At 49.2% G+C, this 17,473-nt stretch overlaps 1 protein-coding gene across 4 annotated transcripts in view; it reads left to right on the plus strand.

Moving 5' to 3' along the window:
• Positions 1-17,473, plus strand: part of CDK5RAP2 (CDK5 regulatory subunit associated protein 2) — a 186,388-nt gene that overhangs the window by 97,315 nt on the left and 71,600 nt on the right. For all 4 annotated transcript variants that reach the window (XM_067040872.1, XM_067040869.1, XM_067040871.1 and 1 more), the window contains 5 exons: positions 4,206-4,336; positions 5,859-5,968; positions 8,092-8,220; positions 14,890-14,985; positions 16,818-17,005. In XM_067040872.1, coding sequence (XP_066896973.1) covers positions 4,206-4,336; positions 5,859-5,968; positions 8,092-8,220; positions 14,890-14,985; positions 16,818-17,005 — 654 coding nt within the window. The remainder of the gene's footprint in view (positions 1-4,205; positions 4,337-5,858; positions 5,969-8,091; positions 8,221-14,889; positions 14,986-16,817; positions 17,006-17,473) is intronic.

Here is a 17,473-nt window from a genome sequence, read left to right on the forward strand (position 1 = left end):
GGAACAGGATTGGCCGCGGCTCCCCGGTTGTTGGGACAGGGGTGTGTGGGTAGGTGTTGGGGGGCTCATTATACTGACTTGTCCTCACGTGCTAACGTCTATAATTTTCCATAAGAAAAAGTTAAGAAAACCCACCCCTCACTGCTGCTTCTCTTCTACCCTTCGCTCCAGCCCTAACGGGGTCCTCACTGTTCCAGGGCCGGGTGTCTCCGGTCTCTGCCTTCAGCAGCTATCTGCACCCTGCTCTGCGTCCCCCCCCCCCCCCCCCCGTCCTTGAGGATTTGCCTCAGGGGTTCCCCTCGTCAGGAGGCCCGCGCTTTTCTTCTGCCCTCACCTCTCTCTGTTACGTGGCCGGTGTGGCCTGCGTCTCGGCCTGGGCGCCGAGCACCCTCGGGGCAGGGCTTCTGTCGCGCTGTCTGCGTTTCTCAGTTCCGGTCACGGGGGCTGGCACGGAGTAGGCACTCGGGAAATGTTCAGTGGATGAACCCCCTCCCGACTCTGCTAAGTTATGAGTTTTCAGGATTTTTAATCTGAAGCGAGTTTAAGGAAAAGGAAAACATGCTGATGAAATTCTCTGAAAGCGAGCTCTTTCAAGAAGCCTCAGCTGCTCGTCATTTTCGCCTGGGGGAGGGGTTGAGTAGCGCCGGGAACCTCAGAGGCGGAATGGGCCCAGCGGGTTTAATTGTGCCGCTACTCCGATGGGAGCCGGTTCTGACTCTGGGCGCCGAGAGGCCCCGGGGTGGGTGTGGCCGCTGTCAGGCTTTCTCAGCGTCACGGATGGCGGCTCTGAGTTTCATAGGCTCTTCCTTAGTGAATAACAAGGTGCACGGGACCAAGGTGGGTCAGGGCTGGACTAATAGGGATGCTTAAAAGGTTTCCTGTTCACCCTCAGAGTCAAAAATACATTCAGCAGCTCTGAGCTCTTGGGTAAGTCACTTTTCACCCTGGGCCTCAGGATATGTGTTTGCGCAATTGAAATTGGCCTGCCTGCAGACCTACCTGTTTACCTGCCTCCCTGCCTACCTTCCAGGGTTGTTTGAAATGAGATGATAATGTGTAAAGTCCTAATTCTGCCCGGCACGTAGTAAGCACTCAATAAATGGTAACGTTTATGAAGACTGACAGCGATGTGCAAAGCCTCCATATGCCTCAGTATGCAACTGTACATAAACTCAGCTTGCAGGGGGGTTTGAGTCTTCAGACCTTGCCATGGCGAGAGGGCAGAATTGAGGGCTAAGGCTGTTGGAGGCCCCTGGGGTAACTCCACATGGTTCACTCTCTGGAAGCTGGCAGTGAAAGCTGGATGACTCTGGAGACGTGTGACGTACTTGTAACTAAAGTTGGAAAGGGGGAGCGGGGAGCTGACCACGGGCAGCTGTGTGCCTGGTCCTTTCCCTTTACGATTTATTCCTCACAGTGACACTTCAACCCCGTATCACAGAAGTGGACATCTGCTCTTGGAGATGTTAAGGGTATTTCCCAAGCTCCTACACTTAGGAATTCTCAGAGCTCAGATCTCCGTGGCTCCTGAGCCCAGGCCCTTACTGAGACAGCTCTCATCTGGACGACTAGGACAGTTTATACTTTGCCTGTAACTCAGGCTTTCTCAACCTCAGCACTCTTGGGATTTGGGGCTAGATAACCTTTTGCCTTTTTTTTTTTTTAGGGGCTGTCTTGTGCATTATAGGATATTTAGCGACATCTCTGGTTTTTGCCACTACATGGCAGTAGCGCCCTCCCTGCCCCAGCTGTGACAACCAACAATGTCTCCAGAATTGCCACATGTGCCCTGGGGGGTTTAAATCATCTCCAGATGAAAATCACGCCTGTAACTCAGGAGTAGCAGAAAGCTTGGCCTATAAATACCTGCTGTATGGGAGTCATTAGAATACGTGGAAGGAAGGAGGTGATGTTTGTTGAGCACCTCGTGTGTGTCAGGCACTGTGCTAAGCTCTTTCCGTTATAACAGCTCATTTAATCCTCAAAACACTCTGGAAGGAAAGGCACTGTCCCCACCTTATGGATGAGGCTAGCAGGACTCGGGCAGTTTAGCTGACCGCCAAGGTCACGGAGCTCGTGGGTGGTGGCGTTGTGGGGGCGTGCGTCCTCCGGCTCCTCCCCCACTCCACTCCAGGAGGAGGAAGGCTCAGGGCCGTCCTTTCTTTCTGAGTGAAGCTCCTTTTGTTCCACCGACTCCTCACACCTTGCAGAGATCGTGGAGTTGGGGAAACAGAAATGACAGACGCAGGAGCAGCAGCCGTGTACTTTTCACCCTGTCAGAAGATGAAAGAGGGAGTGAAGCAGTCAGCTTTCCCAGCCCTCATTGCGGGAGCCTCGCTAAAACAAACTCCTTTTGTCCCCCCTGCTTAAACGTGTCTGCGGCATGACCGCATCCAAGCGGGTGCTGTGCTGTGACACCTCTGTAAGGTTTCCATCAGCCTTACAAATTGATCATTATGATTGTCTTGAAATGGAACCAGGTACAGGTTGCTGGGAGGGCCCCTTCCCTTGCAAGGAGGCTGCTTCACAGTGAACAATCTTCAAAGCAGCAAGCATAGAAGATTAGACATAATGGTTTATTTTCCTTCCAGTAGATGTTGATTTATGTGTGCAGTTCGATGGATGGAGCTGGAGGAAATCGCGGGAGGATAAGTGGGGCTTGAGTCTGTGGCACACACATTTTCGAGCGATGGCTCCTAACCATTTTGGGGCTGTGGACCCCTCTCGAGCAATCTGATGAAAGCCCATGGACCCTCTCCCTAAAACAAATCCACGTTTTCATACACTTTTTCCGACAGTTTCAAAGTGTTGATGGACCCTTTCAGGGAAAAACAGGTCAGACGCTGGACAGAGTGACGTATTTCCTGGTATTTAAAAAAGGAGGCTTGCTGATATGTTAAGGTGTCTTGGTAGTCTCAAAAAATGTTCACATACTTTGACCCAGTAATTGCACTGCTGGGAATCCATCTTGAGAAGCTAACCCTGAGTGTGAAACAAGGCTTCAGGCGCAGAGATTTTCACTGACACAGTATTTACGTTACTCAGGTGTCTGCTGGAGCCTCTGTTCCTCTGAGAGAACCGGTGCAGATCCGTAGGAGTCCGGAGCCCTGCCTGTGGAACTGCACTGCCTAGTTCAGTAGGCGCTAGCCATGTGACTGCATACATATAAATTTAAACATTAAGCATTCAGTTCCTCAGCATGTAGCCACATTTCAGATGTTCAGTAGGCACGTTCGGCCAGTGGGTGCCGTATTCAGCAGCGCCGACGCAGAACATTTGCATCGTTGGAGGAACGTCTGTGGGACAGTCCTCCCCCCGTCAGTGCAGGGTCTGGGAGGTGTGCTTTTTCATGGCCTCCTCTGAGTGCCGGGTTGCTGGTTTCATGCAGGCTCTCTGTGCAGTTCAGTACCGTAGTGCACTGACCCAGACGTGATACTTGACATCACCACCCCTCCAATAAAAATCCGTTCTACTCTGCATTTGTGAGCGGCCAACCCATTACTGTAGACTTCTTTTGACCCCTAAATTGGTCCTTCTCTTCCTTCTATTATTGACTCTCCGTCTGCTCCTTTTCTTTTTTCTTGTCCCTCCTGTCCCTCACCTTCACCTCCAGTGCCACCTCTTTTAGGGGAGACATGGCTGGCATTCTTCTCGTCGCCTTCCCCTCTGTGGAGAGCCCGCCCGCCATGCCCAAGCCCGTGCAAAAGGCATTAGCCCAGAGAGGCACTCTGGGGAAAGAAATGACTCCCGCCTGGCTGCTTCCGCAGCAAAAACTTGGAAATGACCCAAATGTCCACTAATAGGGGGCGAGGTAAATGGTGGGACATTCACCCGATTTAATGTTATAGAGTCGTTGAAAATGACGTTTGCAAAGTATTTCTGAAAATGTAGGGACATATTTAAATGAGGAATGCACAACTTAGATTATACGTCCAGAATTATTGCAACCTTATAGAAATACTCAGGGAAAAAGACTGGGAGGAGATAGTCTGCCGTGTGTTTTTTGGTAGTTGGGTTATGGTAACGTTTGCTTTTTTTTTAAAAAAATACGTTTCTATTTTAAATGTTCTATGAACACGTATTTACCTTTATAACCAGAAAGAACCCCACAAATGACATAAAAATCGAAGGAAGGCTTGCTGGGCTTTGCATCTTAAAGCACAAGTATGTCTGTTTTAAAATTCTGGTGTCTTGTTTTACCAAAGTGTCAACAACCTGCAGGCTGAGTTGAACAGCATCTTTGCCCTGCGGAAGCGGCTGGAGCGGGATGTGCTCTCCTATCAGAACCTGCAGAAGGCCCTGGAGGAGCAGATCAGTGAAATCCGGCGGCGGGAAGGTACATGCTCTCTTGTATGTATTTCCCTCTGGTTTTCCCACTTGGAGGGCCTTGGCTGAACTTTAAGAGAGCCCTAAGACTGCAGTAGTAGACGAGGCACCCCGGGATTTCCTCTGGGAAGCCATTTTTGCAGTGATGATGTTACTGTTGCTCTCCTAGTCTGTACCTGGCTGGCTTCGGCTTGCGGAGTCGAAGGGCCCAGCAGGTAGTGTTAATTCCGCAGAGGGCCTGCTGCAGGACTGCTTCCTCGCTGCCTCTGCTGTGTTCTGCATTGTTTGGCTCTTCTAACTCCAGGTAGCCTCGGGGCCTTGCCATCCCCTTTCTCTGGTCAGTGGCCCTCATCGCCCTAAACATCTGGGCTCTGCCTAGCACGGCACCCACTGCAGAGAGCCCCGCTGCACAGACACGTGCGGGTGAAACCGCTGCTTCCTGCTGAAGCGTCGCTTTTCACACTGTCCCGAGCGCGGGGGGATTCAGCTAGGGAGGGTCCTGTGGTGCGTGCACTGCTGTGCTCCTGACAGCTGTATTTGGCTCCCTCCCTTGCTAGAACCTGAGCCCCGCGGTGTCTGGGTTGGCGTTTCCCTTTCCTTATCTCTAGCCTTCCTTTCCTTTCTCTTCCTCGTTACTGATTGTAATTCCTGCTTACAATCAGTAATAGCAGTGGGAGGTTTGACATTTCCTGAGCTCCTGCTGTGTACCAGGCACAGTGGCAGGCACTTAACTTCTCACCTCTGATCCTGACGTTTGTCCCACCGGGTCTAGTAGGCATTGACGTCACATTACAGGTGAAGAAACCGAGGTGGCCGTGGGGGTTGATTTATCCAGCTTGGAGTCAGGACATCTTCCTTCGAAGTCCAGCTCTTTCCTCTATAGGAGGCGTATCAGCTCTTACCCAGATGTGTTGAGTGAGATCATGCTTGTGGATATGCTCCACTCAGTGAATAGCATGACCCTTCTCTGTGCCTTCGCTCTCTGTGAGAGTGTAACCTTTGCGTCAGAGAAGGCCGACCCTGCCGTCGGTGACCCAAGAGTCTCCCGACGTAGATCTCACACGCGGTTTCTGTACTCGGTGTGCTTGCTCCCGTGGCGGGCTCTGGGGCCGGTAAAAAACACGTCAGGCACTTTTGAGTTCTACCCTTGAGGCTCACATCTAATTTTCCTGTATTTTCACTTAAACAGAATCACTCCCTCATTTAAATTGAAAACCACCATTTGCTTGTGCCACTCAGAATGGTCTCCAGGTACAGCACTGGATATGCACATTATAATTCAGAGTTGGCCACAGTGAAAGCCTACAGCCCACGATGAAACCATACATTGAGATACCAGCCTGTAGAGAAAGAAGAAAATTACTTTTGCTCCAAAGGTGGTGCATTAAACTCCCTATGTGTGCTTATCTCCCTTTCCCCCGCTACCCAATTCAAAGTGCCTTAGATGGATTGCACGGGGAATTGTCTGGGAAGGATCTACTTCTGATGTTCTTTTTCTCCTCCTCCCCACTTTTTTTTTCCTTTTGGTACAGAAGAACCATTTTCATTTTATAGTGATCAAACATCTTATCTGAGTATTTGCCTTGAAGAGCACAATCGGTTTCAAGTGGAACATTTTTCTCAAGAAGAGCTTAAGGAAAAGGTATTGACCTATTAACTTTCAGTGCTTTGTTGGTTATTTGTTGTCTCTTGGGTTCCTGATCAGAGGTGTTAAGATTCTGAAAGCCCTTCTCCCCGCCTCTCTTCCCTCTCTCCCTGCCTTTTCTCCCCCTGATGTACGTTCCGTGTACCCCATGTCTGATGCACGCCTTCTGAGGCTTGAGCACCCCACCCAGGCTCCGTCTCCCCTGGGAAATGCTCTCTATCCCCCCTAGAATTAGCCACCCTTCCCTCGGGTCATTTTCCTCTCTTCTTGTACCTGACTGCATTGATGTCCTTCTCATACTGATCTATAATTATCTGGTTGTTCTTCTGTGTCCCCACTAGGCTGTGAACATCTTAAAGCGAGTGAGTGTATCTTATTTATTTCTGATTTCCCGGTGCCTGGCACACATAGTGGGAGGTAATTGATGCTTTTTGAAAGAAGAAAGGTTCAGGTTTGATCAGTAAATCTTTTCTAAAACTGGGAAGGTTTTTCAATCTGTTGATCATTGGTGTGGTCAGAGTGGCTTAGTGTTTCAAGGTTCTAAGAGCCGTTGATAAGAATAAGAAGTGTGAGCTCGGAGGACACTGTGATTTATTGTAAAATTACCATCTGTGTGTGACAGGTTCAGTTTCCGTCTGGGAACAACTCACATGCCGGTAGAGTAGACAGACACGTGAAGGAACAGTGGCAATGTGGCGTGCGAGGGTGGCTGTAATAGGCAGAGGTGCGAGGTTTAGGGGTAGCCGAGAAGGGGAGGTCCGCTGTCGGGGGTTGGGAGGTACTCACTGGATCAGAGGAAACTTCTCAATAGAAGTGAGACCTGAAGTGGTGTTGGAGGATGAATAGGAGTTTATCTAGTTGGAAGGCTTTTTCAGCAGAGAGAAAGAGAGGAAAAACAGCAGGTGTAAGATGCAGAAGAAACAAGAAGAACTATAAAAATGTTGGTGTTTTGGGAGGAGTGAAACAAGACGCATGGAGACATCTGTTAGTGTCTTGAAGATGAAGAAAATAGAGATGGTAATAGCCACTGCTAGCACCTACTGTGGTTGTGTTAAGGGCAGGAGCTAGTTCCCTTTGTTGGCACTTAGTGAATGTTTGTAGAATCAGAATGTTTTCTTCTTCCCTCTGTGAGATGACCTCCTTGAGGTTGGGTCCGATTTGTGTTCATGTTTCGGTGCAGTGGACACCTGCTGTGTGTGGTCAGGGTGGGATTTCCCACTTTATTTGAGGGGCTAATGATTACCCCCTTTAAGAAGCGTTTGGAAAACCACTAGCCATTGTGATTTGAAGCTTGCAGGGAATGAAGGTGGTGTCCGCTCAGATGGTTACGTACCTGGCCTCGCAAGACCTGTGCCTTAAGGAGGAGCACTGGACCGGGAGTCCAGCCCCGGCTCTGCCTCTGTGCGGGCAGCTGCCCCTGCCCACACGACCGGGCACTTTGGCTGTTGTTATACGTCCCTTAATTCTCCAGGCACCCCAACTCTGGGACCTTGGGCAGTGAACTTCTTTGCGTCTCGGGCTTCTTGTTGTAAAACGGGGACAGTCATACCGCTGTTCACCTCCTCGGGGTTTTTGTAAGGAATGATTGACTGAAGCTTGTTGGGAGTATTTTAGCAGCCGTGAATTGCTTTATAACTGAGGACTGTTGTTGTTATGGACAGTGCTAGACGGGCATAGAAAGAGGAAGGTGGATGCTGTAAAATAAGCCTCTGACAAGGCTCAGAAGTTTCAGTCTTGGGGGATTTTCCTCCGAGGGTCTCAAGTGCACGACAGAGGTCCTATCTGCTGTCATGGACAGAGTACTTAGACCGTGCCGAGGGCTGTCGTGGGCTCTGACTGTGATCACGCTCAGTCCTCACGGAAACCCATCCCACAGATGTCGAGATGGAGACTTAGGCCAGGCAGCTTGCCCAGGATCCCTTTGCCTTGAAGTCTGGCGCTGGGGTTGGAATACAGAAACGCTGGTGTTTTTCTCACTGTACCCAGCGTAGCCTGAAGCCTGGAATCAGGCCCCCTGACTCTCCGTGACGGTGACGCAGGACGTCTTCTCCGTAGCCGTGGCCCCGGGAGGCAGCAGTGTGCCCGTGGGTAGTCAGTCCTCTCCTGCTCTCATCTCCCAGGTCGGTGACCTTATCCAGCTGGTGAAGGAGCTGTACGCGGACAACCAGCACCTGAAGAAAACTATTTTTGATCTCTCCTGCGTGGGTTTCCCGGGAGAGGACGGGCCTGAGTCGGTAGATCAGATGGAGGTAAGAAAGAATATTCTCGTCCTCGTGTGCTAATTACAAAGAGTAACACCTCCCCCCCCCCACCCCCGACCACATTTCCAGGCTGCATCTCTTCTGGGGAGGTCTCTGTTGAAACTCCCTTTGCCGCGGACGGGGTTTGAGGGCCCTCTTAGGTCAGCAGGTCTGTCGGAGCGTTCCGCAAGTTTGGGTCGTATCTGCGTGGACACACTCGATGTTCTGTGATGCTTTGGACTCCCAAGTCCGGCGCTGGGATCCGGGCTGTAGGTGGCACATCTGGATGATTGGTCTGGTCTCAGGGGCCTGGAGAGTTGCCACATCACCCACGTAACTTGGGTAGTGGAGATGCAGCCTTAGTGAACCCATTACCATGGAAACACAAACGAGAAACATACTTTTCATTTACTTTTTGTATTAACCCTCTAAATGCATCTTCTCACTCCCACGGCATCTGGCTTCTGGATTTGACCAGATGTGTGCAGTTTATTCCCACGCGTACCCAGGAACCCCTGCGCCCTGCCGTGTACCGGCGACCGACGGGGAGTAGAGTCGGTGTCCCGTGAGCCCACAAATTCAGCTTCCTGACTATGGGAGTTTTCCACTGGTGGCATTTGAAAGTCTGGAAGGGCCACAGAAGGTTAGATCTGGTGTCTGCGCTAAAGAGCGTGCGGTTCCTGGGCTTTTGTACTCTCTGAGGGTGTGGGCCCATTCCGTTAGCACGACCCCCCACCCCCCGCTCCCCCGGGAAAGCGGAGGGAGCCTCTTCACCCTGTGACTCTGGCTCTCTGTTCATCTTTGTGGTGTGTTGTCTCCGATTTTCTCTGTTCTCCACCCGACCGCACAGCGGAGGGCCCTGATGTTGTGACGGTGGGGGAGGAGCTTGCCATTTCCTCCCTCTAGCCCCCACCTGGCCTGACGCTCCCCCAGGAAGCGCCTTGCTCCATGCGTGTGTTACGCTAGTTAGTCTCAGAAGCCTGGAACTGTTCGCATCACGAGATGCACTAGGGCCTTTTGTACTTGGATCCCCCAGAACCTTCCTGGTTGGGCTTGTCTTGAACTCAGCCTGGCGTGCCAGGTAAATGGAGGTCTCATTGCCACACCATTTCTGGGGAAAGATTTGTCAGCCTTAAGCTGTCTCCTCCCACCTTCAAGGTGGGAAACGCTCAAAGGTGTTTATGCTGAGCTCTGGCCATCTGCTCCCTTGGAGAGAGAGAATGTTATTGAGCTTAGTCTCCAGGGCTCCAGATAATTTTGAAAAGCAAGAGTATCTGCAGTCCATTTAGGGAGAAACAAGTCTCTTGGTTTGTTTCTTCCAACGTGGCATTTTTAATACGCAGCCCATCCGTCACCTGCTTCATCTGAGCGTCAGATGGCGAGTGTTTGTTCATTTGCCCTTTGAAAGAAATCTGTTAAATGTCCTATTATGTCCTTTGGAGAACAGAGGGATTTTCCTCCTGCCACTCTGAGGTCTTAATAGCAGGCGGTGCCGATTGGAGTCATTTGTCAGGTTGCACATCAATCCGATGTCCCCTGTGAATCGTCGCGTCCTTCGCAGCGCGGGCCCCGGCTTCCCCGGCGAGCGACGGGAAGATTCGCACGGGCAGGATGGTGCTCCCACCGTAATCTTGAGCTGAGGGAGGAGAGGTTGTTAGGGGTGAGGGTGGGATGGCAGCAAGGAGGGGCTGCTGTTCCCTGGGAGCGTGTGTGGCTCTCCTTGGATGAGCAACGAGGCAGAGACAAACGGGAAATGCCTCCCTGGTCCACAGCCTTTTCTGGGCAGCAGGGCTTGTGGAGTAGGGGCTGGCACTGCTCCAGTGCTCTGGGAGCCTACAAATCAGAAAAGGGGAAAAAAAAAAAAAGACAGCAAATATATTTTGTATTTTAAAAATTCAGTAGTTTTTCCTCCAATATTGAATTAACCCACAGCATTGCCTAAAACTTGGAAAATAAAGAAATGACCCCTAATCCTGTCACATTAAAACACAGTTAATTGACATCCTGGAATCTTTCCTTCTCTGTTTGTGTATTTGAACGTGTGCGTGCCCACCCACGGTACATACACACTCCTGTTTCCTGTTTCTTTCCAGTGGCTGCTGTGTTATAACCTCTTACGCCATCTTGGGGATGGATGCTAGCTGCGTCACTCTTGTCGGACATGTAGATATATCCGGTGTTGCACTATTTTAGAGTACCTGATGAATGTCTTTGGACACAAATCATTTTCTGGGTTTACGCTCGTTTTCCTTAGACTGTGTTCCCGGATGAGTAACGACTAGGTCAGAGGTACAGACACAGATAGATATGTGTATACAATAGGCACGTGATTTATTTTCACATGACACCCCCCTGCCTCCGCACCTTTTAATTCGACAAAGGCTATAAAGAATAGGAGGCCCTTGATTCATTTTGGCAGCTGTGTCTTCAAAACGGTGGCCCTGGGCTGGATTCCCTCCTGCTGGACACACAGCGCTTATTCCCTGCATGCGGGCACTGGAAAACCAGCCAAACCAACAAAAGGCCAAGAACAGGCATCCTTTTATTTTAAAGTACATCAGAAAAAAAAAAAAAGTAATGAGGTTGCCCCTATTTCCTTGTATTTATTTACTGGTTATAGTTTATGTATTATAGAGCGGTGTGGTTGAGAATGGACGTTCGGGGGTGATTTGAGCGGACTGCAGTCGGGGGCGGGTGGGAGCACCCCTGGGGGGTGGGATTCGCGGGCGAGCGCTCAGAAATGGTTAGTCGGTGTCATTATTTACTTATGTTGTCATTTTTAGGGGATGGTTAGAAAACCGTTTTTGTTTTTGTTTTTGTTTTTGGCATGGAGAGGAAACGGGGATTAAGGGCCATAATTTAATTGAACTCAGATATATGTAGGGCTGTCCTTTTGAATAAGAAATAGACCTTGTGTGACTCAGAGGACAGAAGTGGTACTCAGAAGTAGAAGGTGCTTGTTAACATCTGTTATTAGCAACAGAATAAAATTTGGTTTCTCAGAAGCAGATTGAATTTCACTGCAAGGAGGAAGTTTCTAACATTTTGACTTCATAAGTTATTATGAGTTGTACCCGATTTATAAAGCCCTTGGCACCGTGCCTGGCATGTAGTAGGCACTCAATATGTAAAACACAGCTATTTTAATTTTACTTTTTTAGTAAATTAGCGGCAGAGTTGGAACTAAACCCTTTTCTGACTCTGTTCAGTGTTGTTTTAGCAACACCATAGGGCAGTGCTTCTAAAGTTTACCGTGTGTGTGAATTTCCTGGGGACCTTGTTAACGTGAAGATTCTGGCTCAGTGAGCCTGGCGCGGGGCCCGAGAGTCTGCATTTCTCACAGGCTTCCGTTGCTCCAAAGACTACACTTGGAGTAGCAGGACTGGGGTAATCCCCGAGAACCTGCTGCTGGTTCCAGCTGTCATTTTGAAAAAAGTCTTGATTCATTTGTTTGTCCTTTTAGCAGTGTTGTCTTGAGCACCGGGCACTGGTGTTCAAACTGAACACAGACAGGGTCCCTGCCCCGTGGGGTCCGTGATGCAGAGAAGCGGAGCTTGGCGAGGGCCTGGAGGAGTGCATGTGGGCACGGAGACGGGCCCGGCCTCCTCTTCTGAGGTCAAGGGAATTTCCTCCTGGAGGAAGCAGGGGGCCTGCAAAGGTCAAGGAAGAATAATAGCTCAAGAGGCAGGGGGAGAACCAGGCCAGTGCAGTTGTTAGGGAGCGATGCTTAGGGAGGGCGTGCTTACAGTGTCACGTGCCCTGAGAAAATAAGAGAAGAATGGCTGGGAAATTGTTCGTGACCTGGGCAGTTTCAGCAGAGTGAGGGCGACCGAGGCCACGTGGTGGCGGATGGAGGAGCGGTGAGGGGGGGGGAATGAAGGAAGAGCCGGTGGGCACTTGGAGGTGTGGGACGCTTCTCCAGTTGGTGGTGGGCCGGAAACAGAGCCCACCTGCAGTGACGCATCGGTCTCTCTGGGATCTTGCTTTTGAAAACTGATAAGTCACATATGGCATGCTGGACATTTCTCTTATGTCCACAGCATTGAATTTCTTGATCATTGCTTGAAACTGACTTTTAATTTTAACCACATCAGCAGAGGTAAAGAGAAAGGAAAGAGAACTTTTATTACAGTCTGTTGAGTTCACGGTGTGGTTGTGGTTCTGGAAGTGAAGAATAACTCGGATGCTTTTGCTGCTTCAACTGGACTGACATGGGTTAACAGTACTCTGCTCGGCTAAACTTCAGGGAGACCCTTCTCTGATGCACAGGGTTGGGGAGGAGCACCTCGCTACCTCTTCCCTAATCCCAGGAGGGTTGGTTCCACCTCCTGCATTAGAAGGTCTTGGGGAGCTTTCATGAGCAGTTTCTGGAGAGCATTGGCAGCAAAAGCCACGTTGCAGAAGGTGAGGATGGAGAGTTCTTTCAAGAAGCTTGGAGAGAGGCAGGCAGCCCTCAGTGACCAGAGCTGCTGATGAACCAGGAAGGAAAGACGTAGTTATTTTGCTTTTTTTCGTATGAGGGTGGCTTTTCCCCAGCATTTTATTATGAAAAGATTCTAGCAAAGTGAAAAGAACTTCACGGTGGACACCCATATACTCACCCCTTAGATTCTACTACTAACCGTTCCCACCAGCCATCATACCTTTTTGATAAATTTTAGTATAAATCACAAACATCAGTATGCTTCCCCCTAAATACTTCAACATGTATATCTTTTCCTTCAGTATGTGTTTATAGTTATTTTTTCTTTTAAGTTTAAATTTACACACGATGAAATATAGAAGTTGTAAGGCTTTGTTTGCTAAGTTTTACAAATGTATGTACCTGTGTAACCCAAGCTTCTGTCACGATCCCTCGTGTCCCTTCTAGTCACTTCCCACTCGGCCCGCCCCAGCCGCTCTTCTCACTGTCTTCCACCGTTAGCTTTGCCTGCACTAGACTTTCATAGAAACGGAATCGTAAGGCATCTTCCCTCCTGTGTGAAGCTGCCTTCGCTCAGCATGTTTCTGAGATTCATCCATTGTTGTTACGTGAATCAATAATTTGTTCCTTTTTATTGCTAAATAGCATTCCGTTGTATAGATATATTCTAATTCCTTCATTCATTCTGCTATTGATGGACATTTGGATTGTTTCAGGTTTTGGTTATTATGATAAAAGCTGATGTGAACATTCATATACAAATCTTTATGTGGACATAGGTTTTCATTTCTCTTGATGAATACCTAGGAGGGGAATTGCTGGGTCATAGGGTTATTAGCTTTATAAGAAACTGCCAGTACTCCTTCTAAAGTAGTTTAACATTTTATACTCCCACCAACAAATCTGATTGTCCTAGTTGGTAACTTGAGCATGTTTTAATACCGAGGGAAGAAACCGGCAGAGGGAGAGAAGTTCCTCATCCATATTTAGAAACTTTTATGCCTTAGGAGATGTGCACTTACCCATGTTTAGCCCATTGAATGCTTTGACAGTGTAGTAAGATTTGCAGACTCATCGGTCCTCTTTGATCCTGATTACGATGGTTGGCTTGAATGTATTCTGATCCTGGGAAGTTTTCTATAGAAGACTTCCTGAAGTCAGTTTGCTTTGTTTTGTTCTTCTTCTTCCAAAAAAGGGTTTCTTTTAGAAGGAAGCTCAGAAGAGTTTAACTTGGGCTGGGCAAATTACGGGGTGATTGACTAAATGTGGGAATTCATGAGATCACGGTATGGAGACAGAGCCTTAGGTACAACACGTCATAGGTACAGCGTGCCCAGCAGGCGGCTGGGACTCGGCTCATGTTTTAACGCTTTGGTGCAGTGGTCACTACCTCATTGGTGAGATGAGGTTTGGTACCGTTTTTGAAGCAGCGTTGGCTGCCTTCCGTCTCACTTTTTATTTGGTTAATCCGGGTGTCCCGTGCCTAGAATTTTCCCTCTTCCAGAGAGCTGAGATCTGGCCCTGTTGAGAACACTGAATTGTCTGTTCTGTAGAATGCAAACTGCAGAAGCTTTGGGGTTTACACTTCTTGAGAGCATTAGGGATTTACGCAGTCTTTAGAAAGAACTCTCCCTCATTCTCAAAAGCATCAAGTTATTGTCAGGGAAGCTTGATACTCTACTCATTAGCGATGAGGACTTTTCTGTCAGCAAAATGGCAGTGTGGCAGAGACTGCCTGTCTCAGACGTGTGACAGTCCAAAAAGAGGTTTATCCCCTGTGCTAAATACAAGGGGCCCGTAAATTGGGCACACCATAAATTTCATTTACTGCTTTCTCGCTGTTTGATAGTTTCAATTCCATCGATAGCTGTTTTCCAAAATCTTGTTGCTTTTCCATAATCTGAAAGTGAATTCAGCGATGGCAGGGACGGGAGCGCCCCACGGGACAGCACAGTCAATTTCCAGCAGCTCAGGAGGGCCATGCGAGGGCAGGGGGGAAATGGCTTTACTTATTTCTTGGGGAATTTGTCCTTAAATTATGCCTGATCCCAGGCAGCTGTGTGTGATTTGCCAGAACTAGCAGCCCTGACTTTGGCTAATTTTTATTTCATGGCTTTGGCATTTGTCTCTGCCTCTTTTTTTGGTTTGTTTTTTGTTCTGCATCTTTTAAAAAAGACATCACCGACTTATTCATACATATTCATGCTGCACTCATTTTTGGGTTGCATTTTCACACCATTCCATGCTCCATGTAGCTTCTGGCTAGCAAGGAGGACGAGGACTCAAGCAGAACTGCAGAGGATGACAAGAATAATTTGCTGAGCGGAGAGTGTCTGGAGCAGAGGAACAAGGTAGGAACATCTGCCCCTCTCTGTGCCCAAGCCCGCCTCCAGTCTGGAACGCGTCCGCCGGGTTTTCTGTGCCTTCCGTCTGTGTGGAGTGCCTGCCGTGTGCCAGCGGGGAGCAAAGAGAGGAGGTCTCTTCCTTTCTGGAAGTTACAGATGGGGTGGTAGAGTCAGTCATGAACCAGGAAAACAAACACATAGTTGCAGATAAAAACGAGGCTGTTACAGGAGAGTCGCAGGCATTGGACACCGGACCTGGGCAGCTCTTTAGAGCTCTGACCCAACACATTCATTTTACGCATTGGAAACTGAGCCCTAGGAGGGGAGATGGTTTCTCTGGGGCTCCCAGTAAGTCAGTGACAGAGTTGGGACCAGAGCCCTTGTCTCTGGACTGCTGTGAACTCCCAGATGATCTGTGTGCAGTGTAAGGAGCCACTGATAGAACCAGACTTTCCTCCCCTGGGTCCGTCTGCAATCTCCTGATCTGAAACCCGGCTTAGTGTCATCTGGGCGTTGTTGAGAATTTCACTCCAGGCGCACTGAGGCTGAACATTTGGAGCGAATATTCTCCAGGGTTGAAAGAACCGTAAAGACTGGGATGTGGTGGGAGACGGGAGGCTGCAGATTGGGCGTTGGTGGCCTTCGGGGTGTTCAGGTTCGTGGAGTCTTGAGTGAGAGATCATTCTCATGAACGTTTTGGAGAGCAAAGCAGGTAAAAGTGGGGGCTCCGGAATCAGGTCTGATTTTGAGTCTTGGTCACGATCTCTGTGACCCTGGGTTAACCCTTGCTTAACCCCCAAGTCCGAGTTCCCCCATCAGTGAAGATAGTAACACCGCTTCCTGGTTAGAATTGTTGTGATATTTAAATAGAAGGTATGTGCTGAGTGCTCAGTAAATGATAGCAATTGCTCTTTTTATTATTATATCCTAGACTTTTCCTTCTGTGGAGGTTGGTTGTTTAGGTGGATTTAATAACTAGATTTGGTGGCAAACAAGACTCTGTAAGTGACAGCTCATCCGCGTGGGTCCCGTCTTCCGTTTAAAAATCTTAATCATTTTACACATGTGGAGAGAGGGGTGCGATGGCCAGTGTGTGTATCACCAGCAGTAATGAAGGCAAGAGGAGTTATTTATAGACTGGTAGAAGAAATTTACAGCTTTGGGAAGCGGGAGGAAGAATGCTAATTGCAGCACCTCAAGACATGCCCAGCACAGGCTGTAACTAGATGTTTCCTTGGTACTACTCCTCGGGGACCCTCAGTGACCCAAGGAGGTGGATCTGTAAAGAACACGTCTCCATGGGAATTAGGAACTCTCCACCGTCCTCATGAGACAACTCAAAGTCACAGTAATTAGGATGTGTCTGTAAAGAGGTTGGCTTTCTGATACATAATGAGGAGGATACATTGCAAGAAGCATATGATAAATGTCCAAAGCATTGTTAATGGCAGTTAACAATGTTCCGGACCCTTCTTAGAAAGAATTTACAGGAAGTAGGCCGTGGGCCGGGGGAACACAGCTGTAGCGGGTAGGACACTGCGCCAGGAACTTAAGTGGGCCAGCCATCTCATTTTGTTCTCGTAGCCGCCATGGGAGGTGGCGTTACTGTGCCTAGTTACGGATGAGGAAACTGAGGGTGAGAGGAAGTGACGTAAACATCTCCGCGCCCTCAGATGAGCGTGTGTGGACCGCGTGCACCCTCCCTCGCCCCCTCCGTTGTCTCTCGGGTTTACTTGCCCTCACTCGTCACTGTTTGTCTCCATCCTTTCTCTCTCTTCCACGTAACCCCCTTCCCCTCCTTTGTAGTCCGTTATCTGACCACATACTTTGATTTGCAGATTATGGAGGACAGTTCCAAAGGGGGCTGCAAAAATGGATATTTAAGGCACACAGATTCCAATATTTTAGACTCCGATGGAGCCCACAGATCCGGCTGCCCCGGAGACCAGAGTCTGGAAGAAGGCGAGCTCCTGAGCCTGCTTGTCCCGCTCTTCAGCGAGAAGGCCATATGGTTACTGGAATCCAGGTAGACATGGGGCCCAGGCCCTGCAGTTGTCTCTGGTTTGAGGGGAGAACAAACTCATTTTGCTAAATGGATGTCGACGGTGGCGCTGTGTAATTTACCTGGGAGAGCTCCCGAAATGGCTTGGAAGGAATCTTGCCAGTCTCGCAATTAAGTAATTAGGCTGCCTGCTCCTCGGCTGCGAGGGGACCGCATTCAGCAAAGCCGCGTGCAAGACCAGCATAAAGAGGAGAGAGAAAGCTTCCTTCGGAATTGTTCCTGGGAGCCCGGAAAGGGCTGCCTGGCTGTCGGCGCCAGGAATCAGCCCTCCCGAAATCCCTTCCAGTTTCTACAACAGCTTAAAAAACTGCCATTGTACTTGTCACGCTGCTGTTTTATGTTGAGCTTGAACTACAATTCCCTTCTCATTATATCTGCCGCGAGTCTTTCCTATGTGAGGAAACTCTACAGGGTGTTTTCCTTAAAACAAAA

This window comes from Kogia breviceps, chromosome 8 (assembly GCF_026419965.1).
Source record: "Kogia breviceps isolate mKogBre1 chromosome 8, mKogBre1 haplotype 1, whole genome shotgun sequence".
In the NCBI taxonomy this organism is placed as follows: Eukaryota; Metazoa; Chordata; class Mammalia; order Artiodactyla; family Physeteridae; genus Kogia; species Kogia breviceps.